Here is a 20035-nt window from a genome sequence, read left to right on the forward strand (position 1 = left end):
GCTGTGAGCTGCAAAAACCACACCTCAATTGCATGTGAATGCCAGCATGTGAATGCCTGAATAATTTGACAGGATATTTTCAATTGCAGAGTCATCTGTCAAACTTTAATAAAATACCTTCAGGCATAATGGCACTTAGAAAAGCAGAGTTTGCTATTACACACTACAAACAATTACTCTTTTAGAACATGACTCCCAAGCTTTAAAACAAGTAACATCCTCTCCAATTCACCCAGATTTATTGTGTCCACAGGCTTTAAATCCTGTGTTCAAAGTCTTCGAAAGCTTCAGGGAAAAAAGGAAAAATAGAAACTGTTTTAGTAAAGGAAGTTATCATCCCACCTAGCCTGGAACAAAGGCGTGGAAATAACATTAACTTCATTGCCTACTTACACAGAATAATAAAGCCTCATGTGCGTTAAATCTCAGGAAGAAAATGTAAATGTTCAGAGCTGTTACAGAAGAAAGCGAGGATTTGACTATAGAAAAGGCAAGCCAAAGTACCAAGTGCTGGAGAGGGAACCTCTGAAGACATTTGTGTCTTTTAAGTGCCCTGGTGGGGTAATCACTCCCAGGGAAGAGATGATATACCTAGTAATTTTATGTTAATTATTTTTAAAATAAGATTTCAACCAATCCTAAACCAACACTCATTGAAGTAATTAAATATTTCTTCTTCTTTCTTTCCTCACTCCCCACCCCCTCCCAAACTCACAGGAAAAAAAACAGAAGTAGTTTGAAATACAGTATGAGCAGAAGACAGAACACTCCTTTACTTTGTGGAAAAAAGGGTCCCCAGAGAACCAGTATCTCCACATTTCCGTCTCTTACTATATATTTGTAAGTATCTTCATGCTTTTGGTAGAAACACTTGCAAACAAAGTGTTTCTGTGTTGCAGAAAGTCCAAGAAGGTGTAGTGAAAAAGAGATGGTCGAAAACCAATAATCTTGTAACTAAAGGCGTCGGATTGCCTCCCAGAGAAGTACACAGAAGACTGGATCTGACACTGCTATTGAGTGTTAGTTCAGGATTGACATCGGGCTATGAGAAGCCCTGTTTACACCTATAGCTTCGGGCAAATAAAGACCAAGGGGACAAAACATCTACGTTTAGCTAGACCAGCAGCAGAGGTCATGACATTAGACATATCCTACTTCCTACAACTGAAATAGGTAGCTTTTGCTGCCATTGATGTAACAACGAAACCAAAACAAACAGACAAAAAAAAACCAAAAACCCTCCAAAACCACCACCAAAAAAAAAAAAAAAAAAAAAGCAAAAAACAACCAACCACCACTAACAACAAACGAAAAACCTCACTAGCAGGAGGCAGCAACCCTGCGCGAACTACCGTACAAACCACCGCAGCACGCCCGATTGCCCGCTCCATGTCGCCGCCTCCTTACAGCCCTCCTTTAATCACCCGCCGCTCGCCAGAGGAAAACTCCGCCTTGCTCCTGGGTGGCTAACAAGAAACAGTCGCTCCTTTCAGGAAGTAGCCTCCTTCATGATTTCTAAACAGAAGCATTCTTACTTGAGGAGCTACGTGGCAATCTAGAATATGAGAGTTTGACCTCCCAGATGGGCACCTTTTTCTCTCCATGGTGCTGGTTGTTTACAGGTAAAAAAACAGGCATGCTGAGACCTGGGAGGAGGGTATCCAGAACAGGGGAGAGAAAAGACAGAGGTCCAGCTCAAGAAAGAGGTGCCTGGGGAAAGCAGAGACAAACATGGCTGCCTGTGCCTGAAAGGATGTACCAGGTACACATATCCCTACCCCACTCCATGGCTGCCTGGGCTAATGCTTTTATGGTTTTGATTGGCTTCTTAATACTCATATTTGCAGAAATCCAATGCATATGGCTTGACAAGTGGCACTTACAATCAGACAGCAGACCCTGCTTGGTGGAGTGGGTGAGAGGGCATTCCTTGCCTACAGAATAAGGACTTGAACATTGCAGGCTTTATGGTGTGGTGGTTTGTTTTTGTGGGCTTTTGTTTGTTTGTTTGTTTACATTTGTTTTTTCTTTAGACAGTGAGCAGCCTAAGGGCCAGAGAAGAAAATGATAGTCAATCCAAGGTATCTGTGACACCATGAAGTGGAGAATTTGTACTGAAATGATCCAAGGACAGAGATTATTCCACTGTCCTCACATGCAATTAAGGAGAAAGAAACTCCTACCAGCTTATCTTGCTGGTTTACTTTGAGGCAGATGCAAAGGAACGATTTTTATGTTTGAAGATGTTATGAAAACACAAAAATTATTGTACAGTTGATAAAAGCACATACAAAAGTCACTTCCTATAAAGCACTAACTATTATGATTGTAAGGTTAAATTAAAATATTTCAAATGAAATGTCTTCCTTCTTGTGCTAGAGGAACCACACTGTGTAGTGGAAACCTACACACTGTGTAGGAAACCAAACAACTGGATAGACTTCATGTGTCCTCTAGAATATGTTTCTCTTATACCAGGCACTATTCTTAGGTTCAGCTGGGTCTCATCTATGAGACCCACTCCGGTGTTCAGATTGAAAACATACTTTCATACAGGTCTTAGCACCACAAATTGCCTGAGCCAATTCATAGCAAAGGTGTTGGAGAAATTGACAATCATCTAAATAAACAATGGCAAACCTCTGCAAAAGCGGGATCAAATGTTAATTTCCATTATTTTGCACTGTCCTGCTTCAGCCAACACTGCAATGACAGTGGGGAGAAGCAGCCATTTAAAACAGTTAAGCCAGAATTTCCATCTTAGAAGGCTGATCCTGCTCAGTGCTGAGTACCTCCTGAATTAATTTCTCATCTTACTGATACTCAGCTGGTTTCAGTAGACAAAATAGTCTCTTGCTGGTTCATTCTGGGAACACCAACTGCTCTCTGATCTGTTTTGAATACTAATACAAAAACTCAATTCTGATGTCATATGCCATGTATGCAAATTCTCAGATCTGCTTTGGATATTAGCATGAAAGAGTGTTAAATCTTAGATACATGAAAATGAGATATGAGTGGGCAATCTCATGTGAGCAAGATATATCAATAGTAGGCCACAAAGAATGCCTTAGAGAAAACAAGAAAAAAGAAGATGAGTAAATCTAATGGCCTGCCTCCTGGTCAAGTTTTGTGCCATACTTGAACCCACAGTATTGCATGGCCATCAGTACCTTATACTGCTAATATGCACAATGGAGAATGCTCTGAGCAAAATAAAGGAGATCTTATCAAAGATAAAAGGACTTCAAAAGCCATGGATACCTGGGCTAAGCAAAATACAACATTCAATTAGTGAAGAGTGGGGTAGGAGATAATATCAAGTCCACAGAGAGCGAGTGCTCATGATACAAGTAAGTGTGGGCTTGGAATATAGACAAGGGAGATGAATTCTACCAAGTCCAATTAGAGAAGTATCTTCACTCAAAGCAAAAGGAGTTCTGTTGCCTGGGACACCTGTGCTAAGATGAAACAGAATGTCTCTGAAGTGACAATTGGACAAAAGCTTCTGTGAGTGGGTGTATGTCTTCTCTCGTACATCATTTGTGTGCTGAACTTACCCTGCTGTGACATTTCTGCCTGTGGTCTGTGTAGATCTGATGTTTAATCAAGTTCCAATCTCTGCCTTCGGACACCAGCTGAAAATTGAGTAAGAAATCAGTTGGCTATTTACTGTGTTTCCTGGTCCTTGCCTAATACTGGCATGCCTCTTGCTTTGTGTATCTGTGCTATTTGCAAGCACTCAGTTCCACTCAGTCTCCCCTCTGTGTATGTGGGAAAGAAAATTAGGCTTTGAGCATTTATTTCTAACATACCCACTGTTTCCCAGCTGCATTTCTCTATTATCCCAAGGCATATCCTGCAGAGAAGCAGAGACTGATCTGCTCTTTAGCAGTTCCTGCAAGCTCTAGGGATGTTCTCTTCAACCCAAAGTCAAGACAGCATTCAGGTTGTACAAATCAGTAAGTTTAGGACAATTCTCTGGAGAACAAGAAGCAGACCTATAAAACTTACAGTAAAATTCCACTAGCTAATATTTTATTAATAGTTCTAATCCCTGTAATTTATGCACAGAAAAGCTTTCCATTGTTCTAATGCCTGTAATTTATGCACAGAGAAGCTACACAATTTACTTCAGTGCTCACTATTTATGTACCTGTCTTGAAGTGAATGATGTTTAGAAGGGGCTTTTAAGTGGTCTGTGAAACATCCACATAGAAAGGAGACAGGTTTCCTGCTGAAACCTTTGCTAATTTTTCTAGGAGACAGCATTTGGTGTAAGACATGTTAGTGTAAAACCAGAAGTGTGTAACATGTCTTATGTAACAACCCAAAACCATGAAGTCTCTGTAAAATGAGCAATGATATCAATCAAGCTTGGAGGCCATACTTTGGAACCTGGGATGTTTGAAAACTAAGCAACAGCCATAATTTACCATCCTATATTGTGATAAGCTATTTACCAGACCAAGATGCAATTTTCTAAGAGCCTCAAAATGGTACTTGCTAACACTGATTTTGATGTTATGATATAGAAGCAACATCAATACTCTGCACCAGAAGGCAGCACTGCAAATCCTGCACAGCAAATAGACTAAAAAACAGATGAAAAAAAAAAAAAAAAAAAAAAAAGTCAGGGAGAGACGCTCAAATTGAAGTGTTGCAACTTTTATCAGTGAAGCCCTCTGCGCATCACTGTCTCATTCTTGTGAAACCAGACACATTCTGAGTCCAAGAAAGGGCCATGATTCTTTGTTGGAATATTTACTTGGTTTTAGTAATGCAATACATGTAGTTTGTATCTTTGTCCTATTACACCTGCTGTTACGCCTTCAGTAAATGCATTTCTTAAGACTGTTTAGAAAGACAATTAAAATCACTTATATTTGGCCCTATCTTTACATAACTAAGCATTATCCTATGCTTTTCTTGCCAGTTACTATCTCTGTCTGTAGTCCTATGGATAAATTACTTGAAACACATTTCAGACTGTAAAACATACACTGAACTTTGCAAAAAACCACACTTCACACTACCAGAGTTTTATGGACTTTATATACAAATTCTGCATGAGATACCATCAGGTACCAAGCCTGTGTTGACAGAGCAAGTAAATATGATGGAAAGGTCTCTTCCAGCCCAAACCATCAATCCTCCTGCCACAGGCATGGACACCTTCTGTGTCTTAGCTGATCAGAACTCTGACTATGTGATTCTGAATACTTCCGAAGATATCCACAACTTCTCTAAGCAACTTGTTTCACTGTCTCAGCATCCCCATCAAAAAAACCATTTTTACATCCAATCTAAATATACCCACTTTAAAACTGTTGCCCATTGTCCTGTCACTACAGGCTGTGGTGAAATGTCTCTCTCCCTTATAATACCCCTCTATGTTCTGAAATAGTGTTCTCACCAAGTCTTGGATATGAAGAATTTGTAACAGAAATGTGTAACAGAACCCACTACCCATGGACCTCCTCTGTGCCACTCTCCTGTGGCACTAAGTACCCAGAATATAAGCTAAAAGATTTAGCATAACGATTACCATTATATGTCACTATCAAATGCAAAAACAGAAACCCAGGGGGATTGAAAATGGACACCCAGAAAAACATTTCTCAGAGAACACTGAGATATTAATTTCCTTGCTCTGATCCATTTCACCAAAAGTGCCTATGGAAGAAAGATAAAAATGGAAACCATTCTTAAGGCCAGATATATGATTTGGCTTAGTGCAAGGTAATGAAAGGTACATTCAAGCTCTGGCTCCTGCAGTCCAAATTCTTAAAAAAACACCAGGAAATACAGAAAATTGGTTATGTTCCCCAGTACTCCAGCACCTCTATTGGCTTTGCTAGGAAGAATACATCCAGATCTTTCACAGTAGGAGACTGGGTGTCTAACAGAAAAAGACTGGGAAGCTAAAATGCTTGTGTACCTGCTTTCTTCTGTTTTCCTTTGGATTAATATTTTTTTTTTTACAGTACTATGAGGATCCTTACCGTTCATGTTTCTGGTCTTTCCTTGCATTCTGATCCACCTCTGCCTCAGCAATTCCTGCTGTTCAGGGACTTAGAACCTAAAGTTCTGAGCAACACAGTACCTTCTAGAAAGTGTCTTTCTGAAAGTGTTGTTAGGTATCATCACCAACCTGTTTCATGAATGGCAAAAATCATTGTGAGACATAATGACTAGAAGTAAATAAACTGGCCCCCGCCCTTGATTTCCACACATCTTGGAGAAGCATACGTTTCATTCATTTTATTTACTGGACAAGAAATAGCATGTTATTTTATTAAAATAGAACTGTATTAAAAAATTGAAGTGCATACATTCAAGCCACTCAAGCACATTCATCAATTAATACAGGAACTAAAATTGGAGCTGTTCAATAAAGCGGAAAATAGGTATGTTTGGGACACTGTCAGCAAAGCAATTTTTCTGTACAGTTCTGGAAGTCATGTAAGTACATCCTCAGGCATGAATTTGGTTTAGGTATTACTTTAGTCCCCAACTCTGACTCATAACAGAATTGCTGCTGTGGCAGAACCACCAGGTCTTCTAGCACACAAAACAAATACACTGCTTTAAAAAAATCACTGGAATAAAAAATATGGATAATGTATAAAAATAGTATAATTTTAATTTGAAATTGTTCAGTTTTTCTGTTATGTTTCTGAAGTGAACTGTAACCATGTGCCTTGTTGAAGAAAAAGATGGGAGGTAGAAACAGCAACACAAATAGCCTGCGAATCTGCTTTCTTAGACCTTATTTTATGAAACTGCAACAACAATATTACTTAGACTTTCTACCATCAGTTAAAAGGTACCACTGAATAAAGCATAGTGATTTTTTTTTTCTTTGTCGGATACAGTTTGTCAGGAGGGCTATTTATAGTTGAAAACATACTCAAAATCTAATTTTTACCATCTTATATGTGATCAAACTGACAAAGATTTTAACAGCAGCCTTACACATGATCATCAGTCAATTCTTTTTGCTTAATCAGTTTAGTCCATTCTTTTAAGCTTGTAACAATTGTTGAAGATATTATGACCTCTGAAAGTTTGAAAGTGATCCACTCTTCCTTGAAAGCACTGAAACTTCAAGGTTCATCCAGGTTGTTACTGCTTTGGCAGGATGACCGAACATTGCACCGTTGTCTGAAATACAAAGTCACAGGAAATGAATGCTTCTTTTGCTAATGCAGAGAGAATTACTTTTCATTGTAAAGGTAGATTATGTAGCTTCCATTTGGGTACTAACATGTGAAAATCCTTCCACATGCATAGTACATCCAATTTTTTCCAACACCGCAGAAGTCGATATAATTACAAGGAGGGCAAACACACACAGCGAGTTTTCATTACAACTTTGCAAAGCTATGTGATAGGCTTATTGGTATGGAGAACAACAACCATATTGCAAGAACATTAATTGATGAACTTTGGACTTACAGATGGCAAATAAAAAATTGTGCAGCATGCTTTCTGTAACCTCTACATGACTTTCCATAAATTCTGAAGTACTGCTATCAAGAACAGCAACCAGCCAGATGGCACTGACTGTGCGTGAATGAAATACTCAAGTTATGTAGGGACAGGCAACTTTGACATTAGCCACATTCAAGGGCAGGGTCTGAGAAACATTTTAGTCTCAGTTTTTGTGAGAAGTCCTTAGCCTGCAAGTACCCCTGCATGTAGACCAATGGAATTACAATTGAAGTGAAGCCTACTTTACTCACCTGAGCCAATATACATTCACTGTCCATATATGATCACAGTCATATGATCAGTATCACTGATATTTTTTGAGGAAGAAAATTACTCAAAGATATTTACAAGATTAGAGTTCTATATACAGAACTTAATAATGTATGTTTCAGTTTGAGATAGACTACAAAAAATTACTGAAAAAAATACTAAGCTTGATGCCCTTCAACTTCTTACCTGTCAAATCATATAAATGCCCAAGTGACTCCCTGATTTAGTGTATTGAAATACATCTACAGTTACCTTACCCAATCTAAACTACCCTAGAGTATTCACTTACCACAACTCTCAAAATACAGCATTATTTCTTGGATCAGAGATCTGACAAATTTCTCACAAGCTAGTATAGAAGTTCAAGAAAAAGGCAGGTAGTACCAGCAGGTTTCCCCACAGAGCCAAGAAATTTACCTAAGAAGCACTCATAAAAGCTGTCATCTTACCACAAGCTAATCTTCTTACAGCCACACTGTAAAAAAAAAATCAGTTCTAACAGGACATTCCTTCTACCATTATAGTACAGATTCTCTCCCGATACTCATGGGACCGAACCTTATTTTAATAAAGGTACAGAGCTCAATCCCTAGTTATGATGAGCTAAAATTCTTTTCAACAGGACAGTTTTTTCCTAACTTATACTTTTCTTAGCAAAGATTAAACAAAAATCTACCTTATCAGTTCCTATATGAAATTGTCTGCTGCCACCAATTCATTTACTTATGGGCAATGAGCCCATGTTTTACATTGTAAGTTTTTGTTATCAATGCATTGGCTGCAGTTCTTGCTGCCTTTGACATCTCTTCCAATTGTCAACTATAGACAAGCTCCTATTGTCCTGAAAGCATCCCTAACATACCTGCACTTCTGTCTGGGTTCTCTCTTTGCAACTTGCTTCTGCTTCCAACCCTTGAATGCTACATTTTTGCACTAGAGCTGTTTCCTGTTCAGTGAAGGTCTTTCTGTGGATTAGTACTGTGCTTGGAGAATGCTGCCCACAAAGACCTGCCAACTTTCTGGAGCTCCTTGACTCTTCAGAGCTATCTCCTATGAGATTATACATACTAATTCATTGATTGAAAACAAGTATGTTCACCTGAACTCCAGCAACTGTACTGTTAATTGCCTTATTTGCTCTTCATAGAATGTTGAATGCCACAATTTCATGATGATTACAGCAAAAACTGTCAGTACTTATCACCTCACTAAATAACTCTTCTCAGTAAACAGCATACCCAGCTATATATTACACATAATTGACCAGCTTATGCAGTAATTTCCTTGACACCCATCAGAAATCACTTGGACCACTGTGATCAAAAGCATCATCTGTGTTTCCTGACACATGACATAAATACCATGTGGTCACCCCTGTTCTGAAGGAGTGAGGGCTTTAACTTGACACTGGAAGATTATCTCTTTACAGCAAGAAAGCCACAAACTACTGGCCTAAAGACATATTAGCCAGTTAAAAAAATAGAAACTTTCAAACTACACTTACACTCCCTGACATATCAAAGATTAAATGATACCGTAAAGAGAACCAATGGCAAGCAGCCTATCCTTTATAAACAAAAACCCCAGCCCTTGGACGTTTTGTTTCAACACTAAAGTCCTTCCTTGAGATTACTGTGAGATTCACAGGTGACACCACTGGCATGTATGTTGATCTGGGATTAATACTTCCACACAAGGAGACAGGGAAATACAGGTGGGCAGAGATGACAGCACGTTTTATCCTGCCAGGTGAAGTTCCTCCATCAAAGCAGACAGATTACAGGTCTTGGAGAAGAAAAGCTGTGTCTATATAGAGCTTTACTGTTTCACAAGCTTCCCCAACACTAAACCTGACATTTGCCCATTTGACATGCACAGCTATGGCTTGGATATATGCTGTCACTGATAGTAGTGTACCAGCTGCAGTCTTACATAGTTTGCTCCTTGTCTGTGTTCCTTAACACATTTCCACATCGTATGCAAGATGTGCTGCCTTCAAGCTCTAGGAAAAGAGCTCCAAAACAGTTCAAAAACTCTATCATCTGGCTTTCAAAACTCACACTATAAAATATACTGAAGTGCACTACAAGACAATAGTTTTAAAAAAACTCTTTATGGTTCAATTATGTAGCTGTACAGAGGCATATACATGTGTCTTTCTCCTTGCTGCCCTGCAAAATTGCCTCTCTCATTCATTAACACCAATCCTTTATCACCACTGAATTCCCCAAACAGGAACATTTGTAATCTTTCCTGATATTCCTATGTAAAATTAAAGGAAGCCTCCAAAGCCTGTGGAGCTTCAGAATTTCTCACTATTCCATAGCTCTTGTTCTTTCAAATCATTAACACCTGTGGCTCCTACTTTTTTGATATAAAATTTCAATCCCCACTGCCTGTTTCCAGCTCTTCCAGTGCCTTCAGATCAACTCTCTTTCTCAGTACACTATCACTCAAACCTATCTGCAAAGAACATAAACACCTACGAATTGTAAGTGAAACTATTTCATTATTCATCATTGATATGAGGCAGTAGATCTTTTAAGAGAAAAAGAGTTAAGAAGCAAGATTATGATGGAGTGACTCCTCCTCTGGTGCATAACATTTTCTTTTCTGCAAACAGTGAACTAAGCTGGAAGAAGTACTTGACAATGAACTGAAAGAACAGCTGGTGTTCCTTAAGGGGGAATATTGCAAATGTAGTACCAGCTCTATTTCACTCCCAGTGAAGATTCAAGACAATCATAAAAATGAACACACTGCTCACTGAAGTATGCCTGCCAGAAACCAAGGCAGATTCATCAGTACTCAAGCAGTGTAATATACTTGGGAACCACTTCCTTTCATGCCAGTATGAAAAAAAAGTGCCTGAGGAGTATCTAACACATTTTGTATTATTTGTTCAAACTCTGAGTTTGCTGTATAGCTAGGAATCTGTATTAAAAAGTGCAGTCCCATTCTCTGAAAATGTTTTCCATGGATTAGAGGGAAGAAGCAACAGTGATTTTGGTGCCTCCCTTATCCATTCAATGATACAACTTCCTAACAAATGCAAAAGGGAAAGAGTCAGTTACCTCTCTCATATGAACAGAGAGAACATTAAAATAACTGTTTCAGATAACCAGGTGAAAAATATTCATAAAGATAATTCAGGCTGTCCTAAAGAAAAGTATGTTTTTCAGTAATGAATTAGCAAAAGACTAATTTAAAGAATTTGGGTTAGAATTCTACAAACCTGACTGGCCATTTATGCTTAAGAAGTGGCTGAGGTGCATTTTACTGAATATGTCTTCCCTTCATGACATTGACTAACCTAGAAATGAGAATCACTAATACAACGTATTGGTTTTGTGTGGCCTGGTTTTAGTAGTGGTGGGGGGAATACAGAGGTACCTTCTATGAGAAAAGCATGGAAGCTGGGCCAATTACAAATGGTAGCAATGCCTCTGTGATAAAACACTAAAGAAAAACTAAAAACTAAAAGGGGTTGTGTAGTTGTAACTGAAGAGAAGAGTGGAGTGAGAACATGTGCAGACACCAAGAAAACTCTGAGAACTCCGCAGACATCAGGGTCAGTGAAGAAGGAGGGACAGGTGGTGCTCCAGGCCTCCAGAAGCTGGGATTGCCCTGCAGGCCGTGGTGCAGCCCATTGTGAAGCAGCTGTGACCGTGCAGCCCATTAGAAAAACTGGTTAACACCTCTATGATAACATATTTAAGAAAGACAAAACGATGGGAACTCTCTTTTTTTCCTCTGCTTGGAGGGGTGGCAACGGGGGCCATCAGTCCCCTTCTTGGCAGGTCCACCAGACCATGCCGGGAGGGGCCATCCTGGAGCGGAGAGCAGCCCTGCAGCCAGAACTGAGAGTGGTCCTGCAGATGCGACCCAGAGTGGCTGGGGCCAGGAATGGCCATGTGCCCACTGCCATCTTGGCATGGCCAGCAATGGACTTTGCCTGCTTGGCCACTTCTAGCCTGCCACACCACAAACAGAAGGAGAGAAGCAGCGGCAGCAGCTTCTCCTTTTTGGCACCCTACATAAAGAGAGGCACTAAGTGGAGCTGGCACTATGGTGGCCAGCATGGCCTGCATGGTGCTGGTGGGGACCACATGATCAGCAGTGAAAGGCATGACAAGCAATTCCCTGATGCAGAGCCCAGACAAAATCAAATCTTTCAGCACAACTCTTTTAAGAACTTTTCAATTGATAGAAATTGAGAACAAACAAACCTATGAACACCAATTCCCTCCTGAGTCAGAGGAAAGGGGAAGGTGAAGACATGTGAGGAGAACAACACAGAGACACTAAGGTCAGTGAAAAGGAGGGAGGGGGAGGAGGAGCTGCTCCAAATATCGGAGCTGAGATTCTTCTGCAAGCCATGGTGAGGACTATACTAGAACAAACTGTTTCCCTGTAATTCATGAAGTGCATGGGGGATGCACGATTCACCTGCCGCCCATGAGAAGAAAGTGCTCACGCTGGCACATGTGGATGCTGAAAAGCTGTGATCTGGTGACAGACTTGAACAGAGAGAGAGAGAGAGAACCCTTGCTCCCAGAGGTAGAAAAAGAGGAGCCTTGCTTCTAAACTAGAACAGCTCATCCTTAAAAGACTATACTCCATGAACTAAAACGGCCCATGAAAAACAGTTGTGGGAAAACTGTTTGCCCTTGGGAGAGACTCAGGCTGCAGCAGATTGGGTGGGACTGCTACTTGTGAACATTAGAACCATGTTGGAGAAGTTCACAGAGAATTGTCTCCTGTGAGAAAGACCCTATGGCATTGCAAAAGAGACTCCCCTCCCTAAGCAAACTGAAGATTTTTAGAGGTGACAAACTCTAAAACTAAAACCCTCATGCTTTGTCTTTCTTTGCTGTCGGTGGGAAGGAAGGGCTGGGGTAGGGGAGGAGAGGTGTTCTCAAGGTTTTAGTTCTCATTATCCTCTTTTAATTCTGTTAATAAAGTTTTTCTTTATACCTTTTAAAGTTTCGAGCCTGTTTTGCCCTTAGAGTGTTTTGTCCTAATCTCTATCTCACCCCATGAGCCTTTTAATTTCTTTTTCCTTCCCCCTCCTCTGCTCAGCTATAGCAGAGAAGAAGGAGTGAATGATTTTTCATGGGAGCACTAGCATTTGGCCAGTGTCAAAACTGTGACATTTTTGGTGGAGGCAAACATGAAAACTTTGACATAAGGATATGAAGTGGGAGAAATAAAAGCAAAACAAGTATTAAATCACAAAATTGTGTAGAATGATAGTGGGAAATTTGTATTGTAATTGTAGTGAAAATCTAGGGGTGTGATGTTTTTTTTGTGTAATTTGTCTTTTTTGTTCTGTGTAGTGACTGTACCTTAGATTAAGTCTAGATAATTTTCTCTTCTGTTTAGTTTAGTAGTTTTTTGTTGTTCAAACTAAGGATTATATGTTGAGTGTAATTTTGATAGTAATTCTTAAATATTCATAGAAGCCAGAATTGGAATTATCATGCTCTGATTTTGTTAATAATAAATTCAATTAATATCTCTAAGATGAGCCTGTTTTTCTCGTGACAGTATTTGATGAATGATCACTCCTGGTCCTTACGTCAACCCAGTCAAAAAAAGTTTGTTGAGAAGCTGGATAGCTGTTTTAACATTGTTTTTCCCCTCTTTCTTACATCCACAAAAGAATCTCAAGTATGCCTGTGATATACAGATGATAAAAAACACAAGTAAACCTTGTCTAAGAAAAATTCTGCTTAATAACTCCCTTGCCAATGCATTTTGAAATGTTTTCTTTTCCCTATTTCTTTAATCTTGGACTTAAAACGTATGGAGAACACAATTCTAATAATTTTAAATTCGTTATTACACATATCTTTTAAGACTTCCTGTTCTACATATTAAGGTAAGCATAACGTTTTTGGTTAGGTTCAGTCTCTTCTATTTGATTCTTCTTTGCGTTAAGATCCAAAATCAAGGTTTCATTTGGATACTCACATATGTATTTGTATCTTACTTTGTATCTAATTTATTTGTATCTTATGAACATCTTATGGCTGATGTCTCACTTCATCAACAATATACAGCTATCTGGTTTTTTTAACCTTTTCCAAAACTTCTTGTAAAACTGAAGCTACAGTTGCAAGCTAAACTTGAAAACAAAACTTGCAAGAAACATGTAGAATCTGTCTGCCCTTCTTGAATGAATTTGGTTTCTTGAAGCATTTACTCTGAAACATTTTGATTTACGCAAAAACATCCTGTAAAATGCACCAGTGTTGTGTGTGCACACACATACCCTGTCCCTGGTACTCATCAGCCTCATTTGGATACTTACTTTCAGAGTGTGCAGGGTGCTGGTCCATTCCATGGAGCCTATCTGAGGTATGGCAGTAAGGAGTATGCTTGTAGCCTTATTTGCATTCCCTTTCAGTGTCTTTAAAACTTTATCCACTGAAACCTAGAAATACAATACAACTGAGTGGTGTCTCTCAATTTTGATGTCACACATTTTAAACACCCAAATAAATTTAACTCGGAAGTGTAAAAGTGGAGCCTTAGAATACCAGTCTTTTTAGATAGTATAAATGTTTTTAACTCAGTGTGTGTATGGTTTATAGTTGTGTACTGCAAACAAATAAGAGAACTAGAGCATATACATTGTTTCGCACAGAGCTGCAAAAGGAAAATCACCAGACTAATTGAGTCACAAAGAAGACAGAATTCATGAGCTTCATATCCACAGATGCCCTTATTCAGACAACAGGAAACAAAAAGTTTGCTAGCAGTGAGGCAGGTTCATGAAAATTAATGTAATAGCAACGACTGACTCTATTTTTACTTTCACAATAATTCATCGAGAATAACTCAGGGATTCTAATGTAATTAAGAATAGATTTGGTACAGTATGTCATCTCTGATCAAAACCTACACATTCTCATCCAAATCCCTCAGGGCAACAACAAAGGAAAAAAGTTTCACTCACAGCTTCTTCATGTTCCTTCCAGCAGTCATAATCTGTTGCCATGGCAATACTAGCATAACTCATTCCAGCTTCCTTTGCAAGAATCACTTCAGGCACTGTAGTCATGTTGATAACATCAGCTCCCCAACTGCGAAACATGCAGCTTTCTGCTCGAGAGCTGAAACGTGGGCCTTCAATTGTGATCATTGTCCCCTTGGAGTGACACTGGAGCCCCAGCTTCTTGGCAGTCTCAATAAGAACCTGCAAAACATGCCAATGTCGAAGAAAGGAAACAATTCCCTTTGTACTCAGCCTTTGCATTCCATCAAAAACTTCCACACAAAAGGAGTTAGCTTTATACAGAGTAGTCGTATTTCATATGACTGTCCAAAATCAAAGATGAGTTTTGTTTTCCTCACCCAACAAGAAAAATAAGCAGTCCTACCAACAGGGATGAACTTGAACTCATCTGATTTTGTTGGTATCAATTGGATTACTGCTTTCAATGCAGACCAAGAAAATTAGGAAACAGAATTTTTTGCACATTTAGACTGTGCCTACATTGCAGGCAGAATTGCAGATAAAAGCATTCCACTGAGCACTGCATTATCACACGTAGAGCTAAGTCATTGAAAACAGTAGTAAGAAATTTGTATTTTGAAAGTAAAACTTTACAAGCACATACTTCAAAGAGTACCCTGAGAATCTGTGCAGAAATTATTACCATATTTTCACGTGTCAGTGGCTGAACTGTATACTGGACATACAGTATGTAGTCTGTTGGGGGTTAGGTTTCTTTTCTTTTGCTTCTTTTTACTTACATAATTTTCCCCGTAAGTTGTTAGGAAACTTTAATGACTGAGTACTTAAGGAAAAACAGGGTACTGAAGAAAATCAAAAGAATTGGCCAGGCTCAAGGGAGTGGGACAGGTAAAGGAGGGCTGGGGAGCTGCTAATTTTCTTGCTCTGCGACTTAAGAGGAAGACGGTCTGAACTGCTGCTTCGGGAAAGAAATTTGCTGCTACCGCTGGAGCCCAGTTCTGTCCAGCTTCTGCTGCGGGCTCGACGCTCCCCAAGTCCCGCTCGGCCCCGGGAGCGGCCGCCCCGGGCCGGTGAGGCGCAGCCGCTGCTCCACCCCCGCCCGCCCGGCCCGGCCGCCATCGCCGCCCGAGCCCGCCCACAGCGCCCCCGCGGCCGCGCGCGGAACTGCAGCAGAGGGAGCGCGCCGCGCCGCGCCGCGCCGGGCCGGGCCGGGCCGGGCCGGGCCGGGCGGTACCGCAATGCTGGCGTTGGTTCGCTTGGACACACCGGCAATGAACTGCTGCTCCGAGCCTCGTGTGCTTTGCCTCAGAGCCCCTTACCTTCAAACTTACAATAATTCAGAGGGAAGGGCTTTACATTCTCCATCCCAAGGGAAGCTCCTGCCTTCCCTAGCAGACACCTGTCTTTCAAACAAGACAACTTCCCATCAGTTAGTCCAAATGAGAACCTGATACATGGCAGAATAATCCTGACTTTCTCTCTTGGTAATCAGCCTGGATAATACCAGTTGATAACTTGGAATAAGAGGATACCAGCCTAGATAAATAGGACTAGGATGCCCATCACTGTCTTGAGTAGGAAATGAAAGGAACTACAATGACATCTATTTAAAATGGCCATCAGCAAAAAAAAAAAAAAAGATAGAAAAGAAAGCAAAAGCACTTTCAAAAACTGTGGTAGGCAGGAGATACCTTCATAACACAGCAGCGTGAAAAACCTAGTCTGACACCACTAGAAGCAACTTCTTAGCATCATGACTTACGTTCTGTGGAGCAGTTTCCCTGCAAAACACTGCGAGAGGCCCACAGTCAACACAAATAGATGCAACAAACAGCCACAGCTGAAGTGTGGGGTGCCTTCTCCCTGGCTTGCAGGTCAGTGGATTGTGTGTAGCAGTGGATTTTGTGGAGCAGCACAAAAACATAAAGCTGGAGTACGCACATCTGCCACTGCAGATGCAAGTAAATGGGTAAGTTTGCATTGTACCTGGGTTGTGGCAACACCAGACACATAGGTTGGAAGAAGTGATTGAGTGCAGCCCTGCTGAGGAGGACTTTGGTGGGATAGTTGATGCAAAACTCAACACAACCCAGCCATGAGCACTCAAAGACCAGAAAGGCAATGGGATCCTGAGTTACATCCAGAGCAGTGTGGGGAGCAGGGTGAGGGAAGGGATTCTGCCCCTCTGCTCTGATCTGGTGAGACCCTACTGAAATACTGCATCCAGCTCTGGGATCTTTACTGTAAGAAAGGCATGGAACTGTTGGAATAAGTCCAGAGAAGGGCCACAAAATTGGTAAGAGCAGTGGAGCACCTCCCTTATGAAGACAGGCTGAGAAAGTTGGGGCTGTTCAGCCTGGAGAAGGCTGTGGAGAAGCCTCATAGCAACCTTCCAGTATCTGAAGGGTTCTACAGGGAAGGTGGAGAGGGACTCCTTGTCAGGAACCGTAGTGATAAGACAAGGAGTAACAACCACAAATTGAAAGAGAGGAAATTTAGGTTAGATATTAGGAAGAAAATTTTTAACTTGAGAGTGGTGAGACACTGGAACAGGCTGCCCATGTGGATGCTGCAACACTGGGAGAGTTCAAGTCCTGGTTGGATAAGGCCTTGAGCAACTTGTTCTAGTGGAAGGTACCTCTGTACACGGCACTGGCAGTTGGAGCTAGATAATCTTCAAGGTCCTTTATAACCCCTTAATATTCTTAATATGTGAATCGTTCTGTGTGGTAAGTTGATCTAGTATTAATCACACCTAATATTCTTGTTTATTGATGCTATTAATTCTGAATATATGCTTAGAGGAATGGCAGTTAATTACACTGTTAATAAATCAACAGACCAACTGACATGACATAACCAAAAGTGAGCAGTATCTTTCTGAAACTCTTTAGGCAGTTCCAACTTTACTGCCTATAAGATGTTGTATTGAGCCTCAGTTTCCAAAAGCAGCAATACTCAAGATACCCTATATGATTCAAAACTTCTGAGAGAAAAAGATAAACTCTGTTTAGATTCTCATTTAACTTACAGTGCATCAACCAACGAAACCAGATCATTTTAATGTATTTGCACATATGCAATAGAATATGAAGGTTTCAGATATTTTGTTGCAAAATTCTTTAAATGTGCTACATTCACAAATTTGGTTTTATTATTATTATTATTATTGCACTTATCTATGAAATTCCTTTGAACTGGGATAAACTGGGCTAAAAATTTTCAGACATAGTTTCAGAAAAAAATTTAAATCACTTTTATCTGGTATTTTCAAATGAAGTGAAAATACTCCTTTTCAGTCTCACAAAGAGCTCAAAACCCACATGTTCTTTAAAACATCTCTCAGGCTGATTAGAATGCATAGGCTAATGACATAATGATCACATGTGAGACTGGGAAGTACCTAAATGTTTTTTCTCTGTTTGAAAAGGCATATTTCTCTGCTGGCTTTTCAAAAAAATGTAAAACCCAAATAACATCTCTAGCTAGTTAACAACTGAAAGAAAACTGTTTCTTGCAGTCCCAGGAAATTTCTTATGTATGAGTACTTACTTTTGAAAAAAAATTACAATGTGAAGTACTGCCAATCATCAAAGTAATAACACTTTTCAATCAATTTCTGAATAAAATCCTCGCATCTACTGTGACATGACATCATTCTTGCAGTAGAAAGTAATGAAATACCAACTAATCTTTGGTAAGAGCATGCAGCTAGGCTCTTTTTGCAAGAAAAATGCAAAGTATTTTGCATAATTTACTGCTAATTGAAAAGAGGGCAAAAGCATGCATACATATAATATGCAGTGGTTTGTTTCTTCATGAGAAGAAACAAACTCATTATAAACAAGCTCATTATAAAACACCTTGATTCTCAGTGCAGGTATCTCTAAACGACAGTGTGGCCAATTAACAAAAATAGCATATAACGACACTGAAGCTAATTGGTGACAAAAGCAGGATAGCTCAGTAGTCCAAATGTTTGTACATGCTCTGGTTAATTGTGCCACCTGCTTCACAATTCAACTTTGTCTTGATTGTAGAGAGCAGGTCTTAGATGAATATGACTGATTCTGTAAATACTCCTGTTCCTCTGAAGTATGTACCTCCTTGCAGCTATTGATCAGAGCATTCCACAAAACCACAAAACATGCAGTTTAATTTTCACCTTCCCTTTTCCTCAACTTTAGGAATACACTAGGGTGACATATTTAATCAGAGGCACTCCTCCCAGAAACTTATAAAGGTACTGAAAAACAGAGAAGTGTTTCATATTCTGTAATTTGAGAAGCCTGAAAATATTGAAGTGACGCAACTGAGAGCAACAACTAAGAATAAATGGCAAATACAATTTGGCTTGTTTCAATGCTTAACATCCTAAGCCTTGACTCTCCACCACCACCCACCTCTACAATACACAAAAGCACAAATGCAATACTGCAACTCTTGTGGAATGTGAAAACACTACTTGTTTAAATATTTGAGTATGTAGAATGCCTCTACCATAGGTGCAGCTTTATTCAGAAAAAAATTGAACTAATTTATAATCCTATCTGCTTTGTTCACTTCATTGCTTTCTTAGCTGGCTACCTGATTAAAACAAAGATCATTTGTCCTGTTATTAAGACTCTGGGAAAATATGTTGCCAACTGACTTAGGAAGACAGACACAATTTCTTTTACTTCCCATGCCTTCTAAATGTTATAATCGTCCTTAATACCATGATGTATCTGAGAAACAGGATAAAGAGGTGCATATTGCCTCTACATTCTAAGAATGCACAATTAGACTACTATATCACAAATAAGCGCCATAAAAACAACATTTCTTAAGACTATTACAGAATTCACTAACCTCTCTGGTTTTGGTGCAGAAAGGCTCAGCCATTGGAATATGACATACTCCTGAGAGAGTGGAATGCTGTCCATCATATAAAGTACAATGTCTTTTAGTTGTCCTAGAGAAGCAGAAAACTTGCTTAGAGAGAACAGAAAGAGAAACCAACAAATTGATACAAATAAAACCACACAGCATTCCTGGGAGCGGAAAAAAAAAAACAGGATTTTATTAGTGACTACCTGTAATCCCGTTCTGCCTCTGTACAAACCTTTGAGAATTGAGCTGGAGACTATAAAACTGTTACTTCACTAGTCCATTGTCAATTCATTATGAAAATCTTTTGTTAACCAAGATAGTGAAATGCTGATTTGTTCCTAAATGACACAAACAGCCCTACTGTGATGCAATTCTACTGCAAAACAACCAGCTAATTCAAAAGTCAGGCAT

General features: G+C 39.7%; 1 protein-coding gene across 6 annotated transcripts in view; it reads right to left on the reverse strand.

The window, feature by feature from the left end:
- Window positions 1-6249: 6249 nt before the first annotated feature.
- MTAP (methylthioadenosine phosphorylase) overlaps window positions 6250-20035 on the reverse strand; it is a 43291-nt gene continuing 29505 nt past the window's right edge. For all 6 annotated transcript variants that reach the window (XM_077790239.2, XM_085567520.1, XM_021537140.2 and 3 more), the window contains 4 exons: window positions 19604-19706; window positions 14732-14971; window positions 14084-14206; window positions 6250-7167 (listed from right to left, as the gene is read on the reverse strand). In XM_077790239.2, coding sequence (XP_077646365.1) covers window positions 7129-7167; window positions 14084-14206; window positions 14732-14971; window positions 19604-19706 — 505 coding nt within the window. In that variant the 3' untranslated portion in view covers window positions 6250-7128. The remainder of the gene's footprint in view (window positions 7168-14083; window positions 14207-14731; window positions 14972-19603; window positions 19707-20035) is intronic.

This window comes from Lonchura striata, chromosome Z (assembly GCF_050655825.1).
Source record: "Lonchura striata isolate lonStrDom1 chromosome Z, ASM5065582v1, whole genome shotgun sequence".
NCBI lineage: Eukaryota > Metazoa > Chordata > Aves > Passeriformes > Estrildidae > Lonchura > Lonchura striata.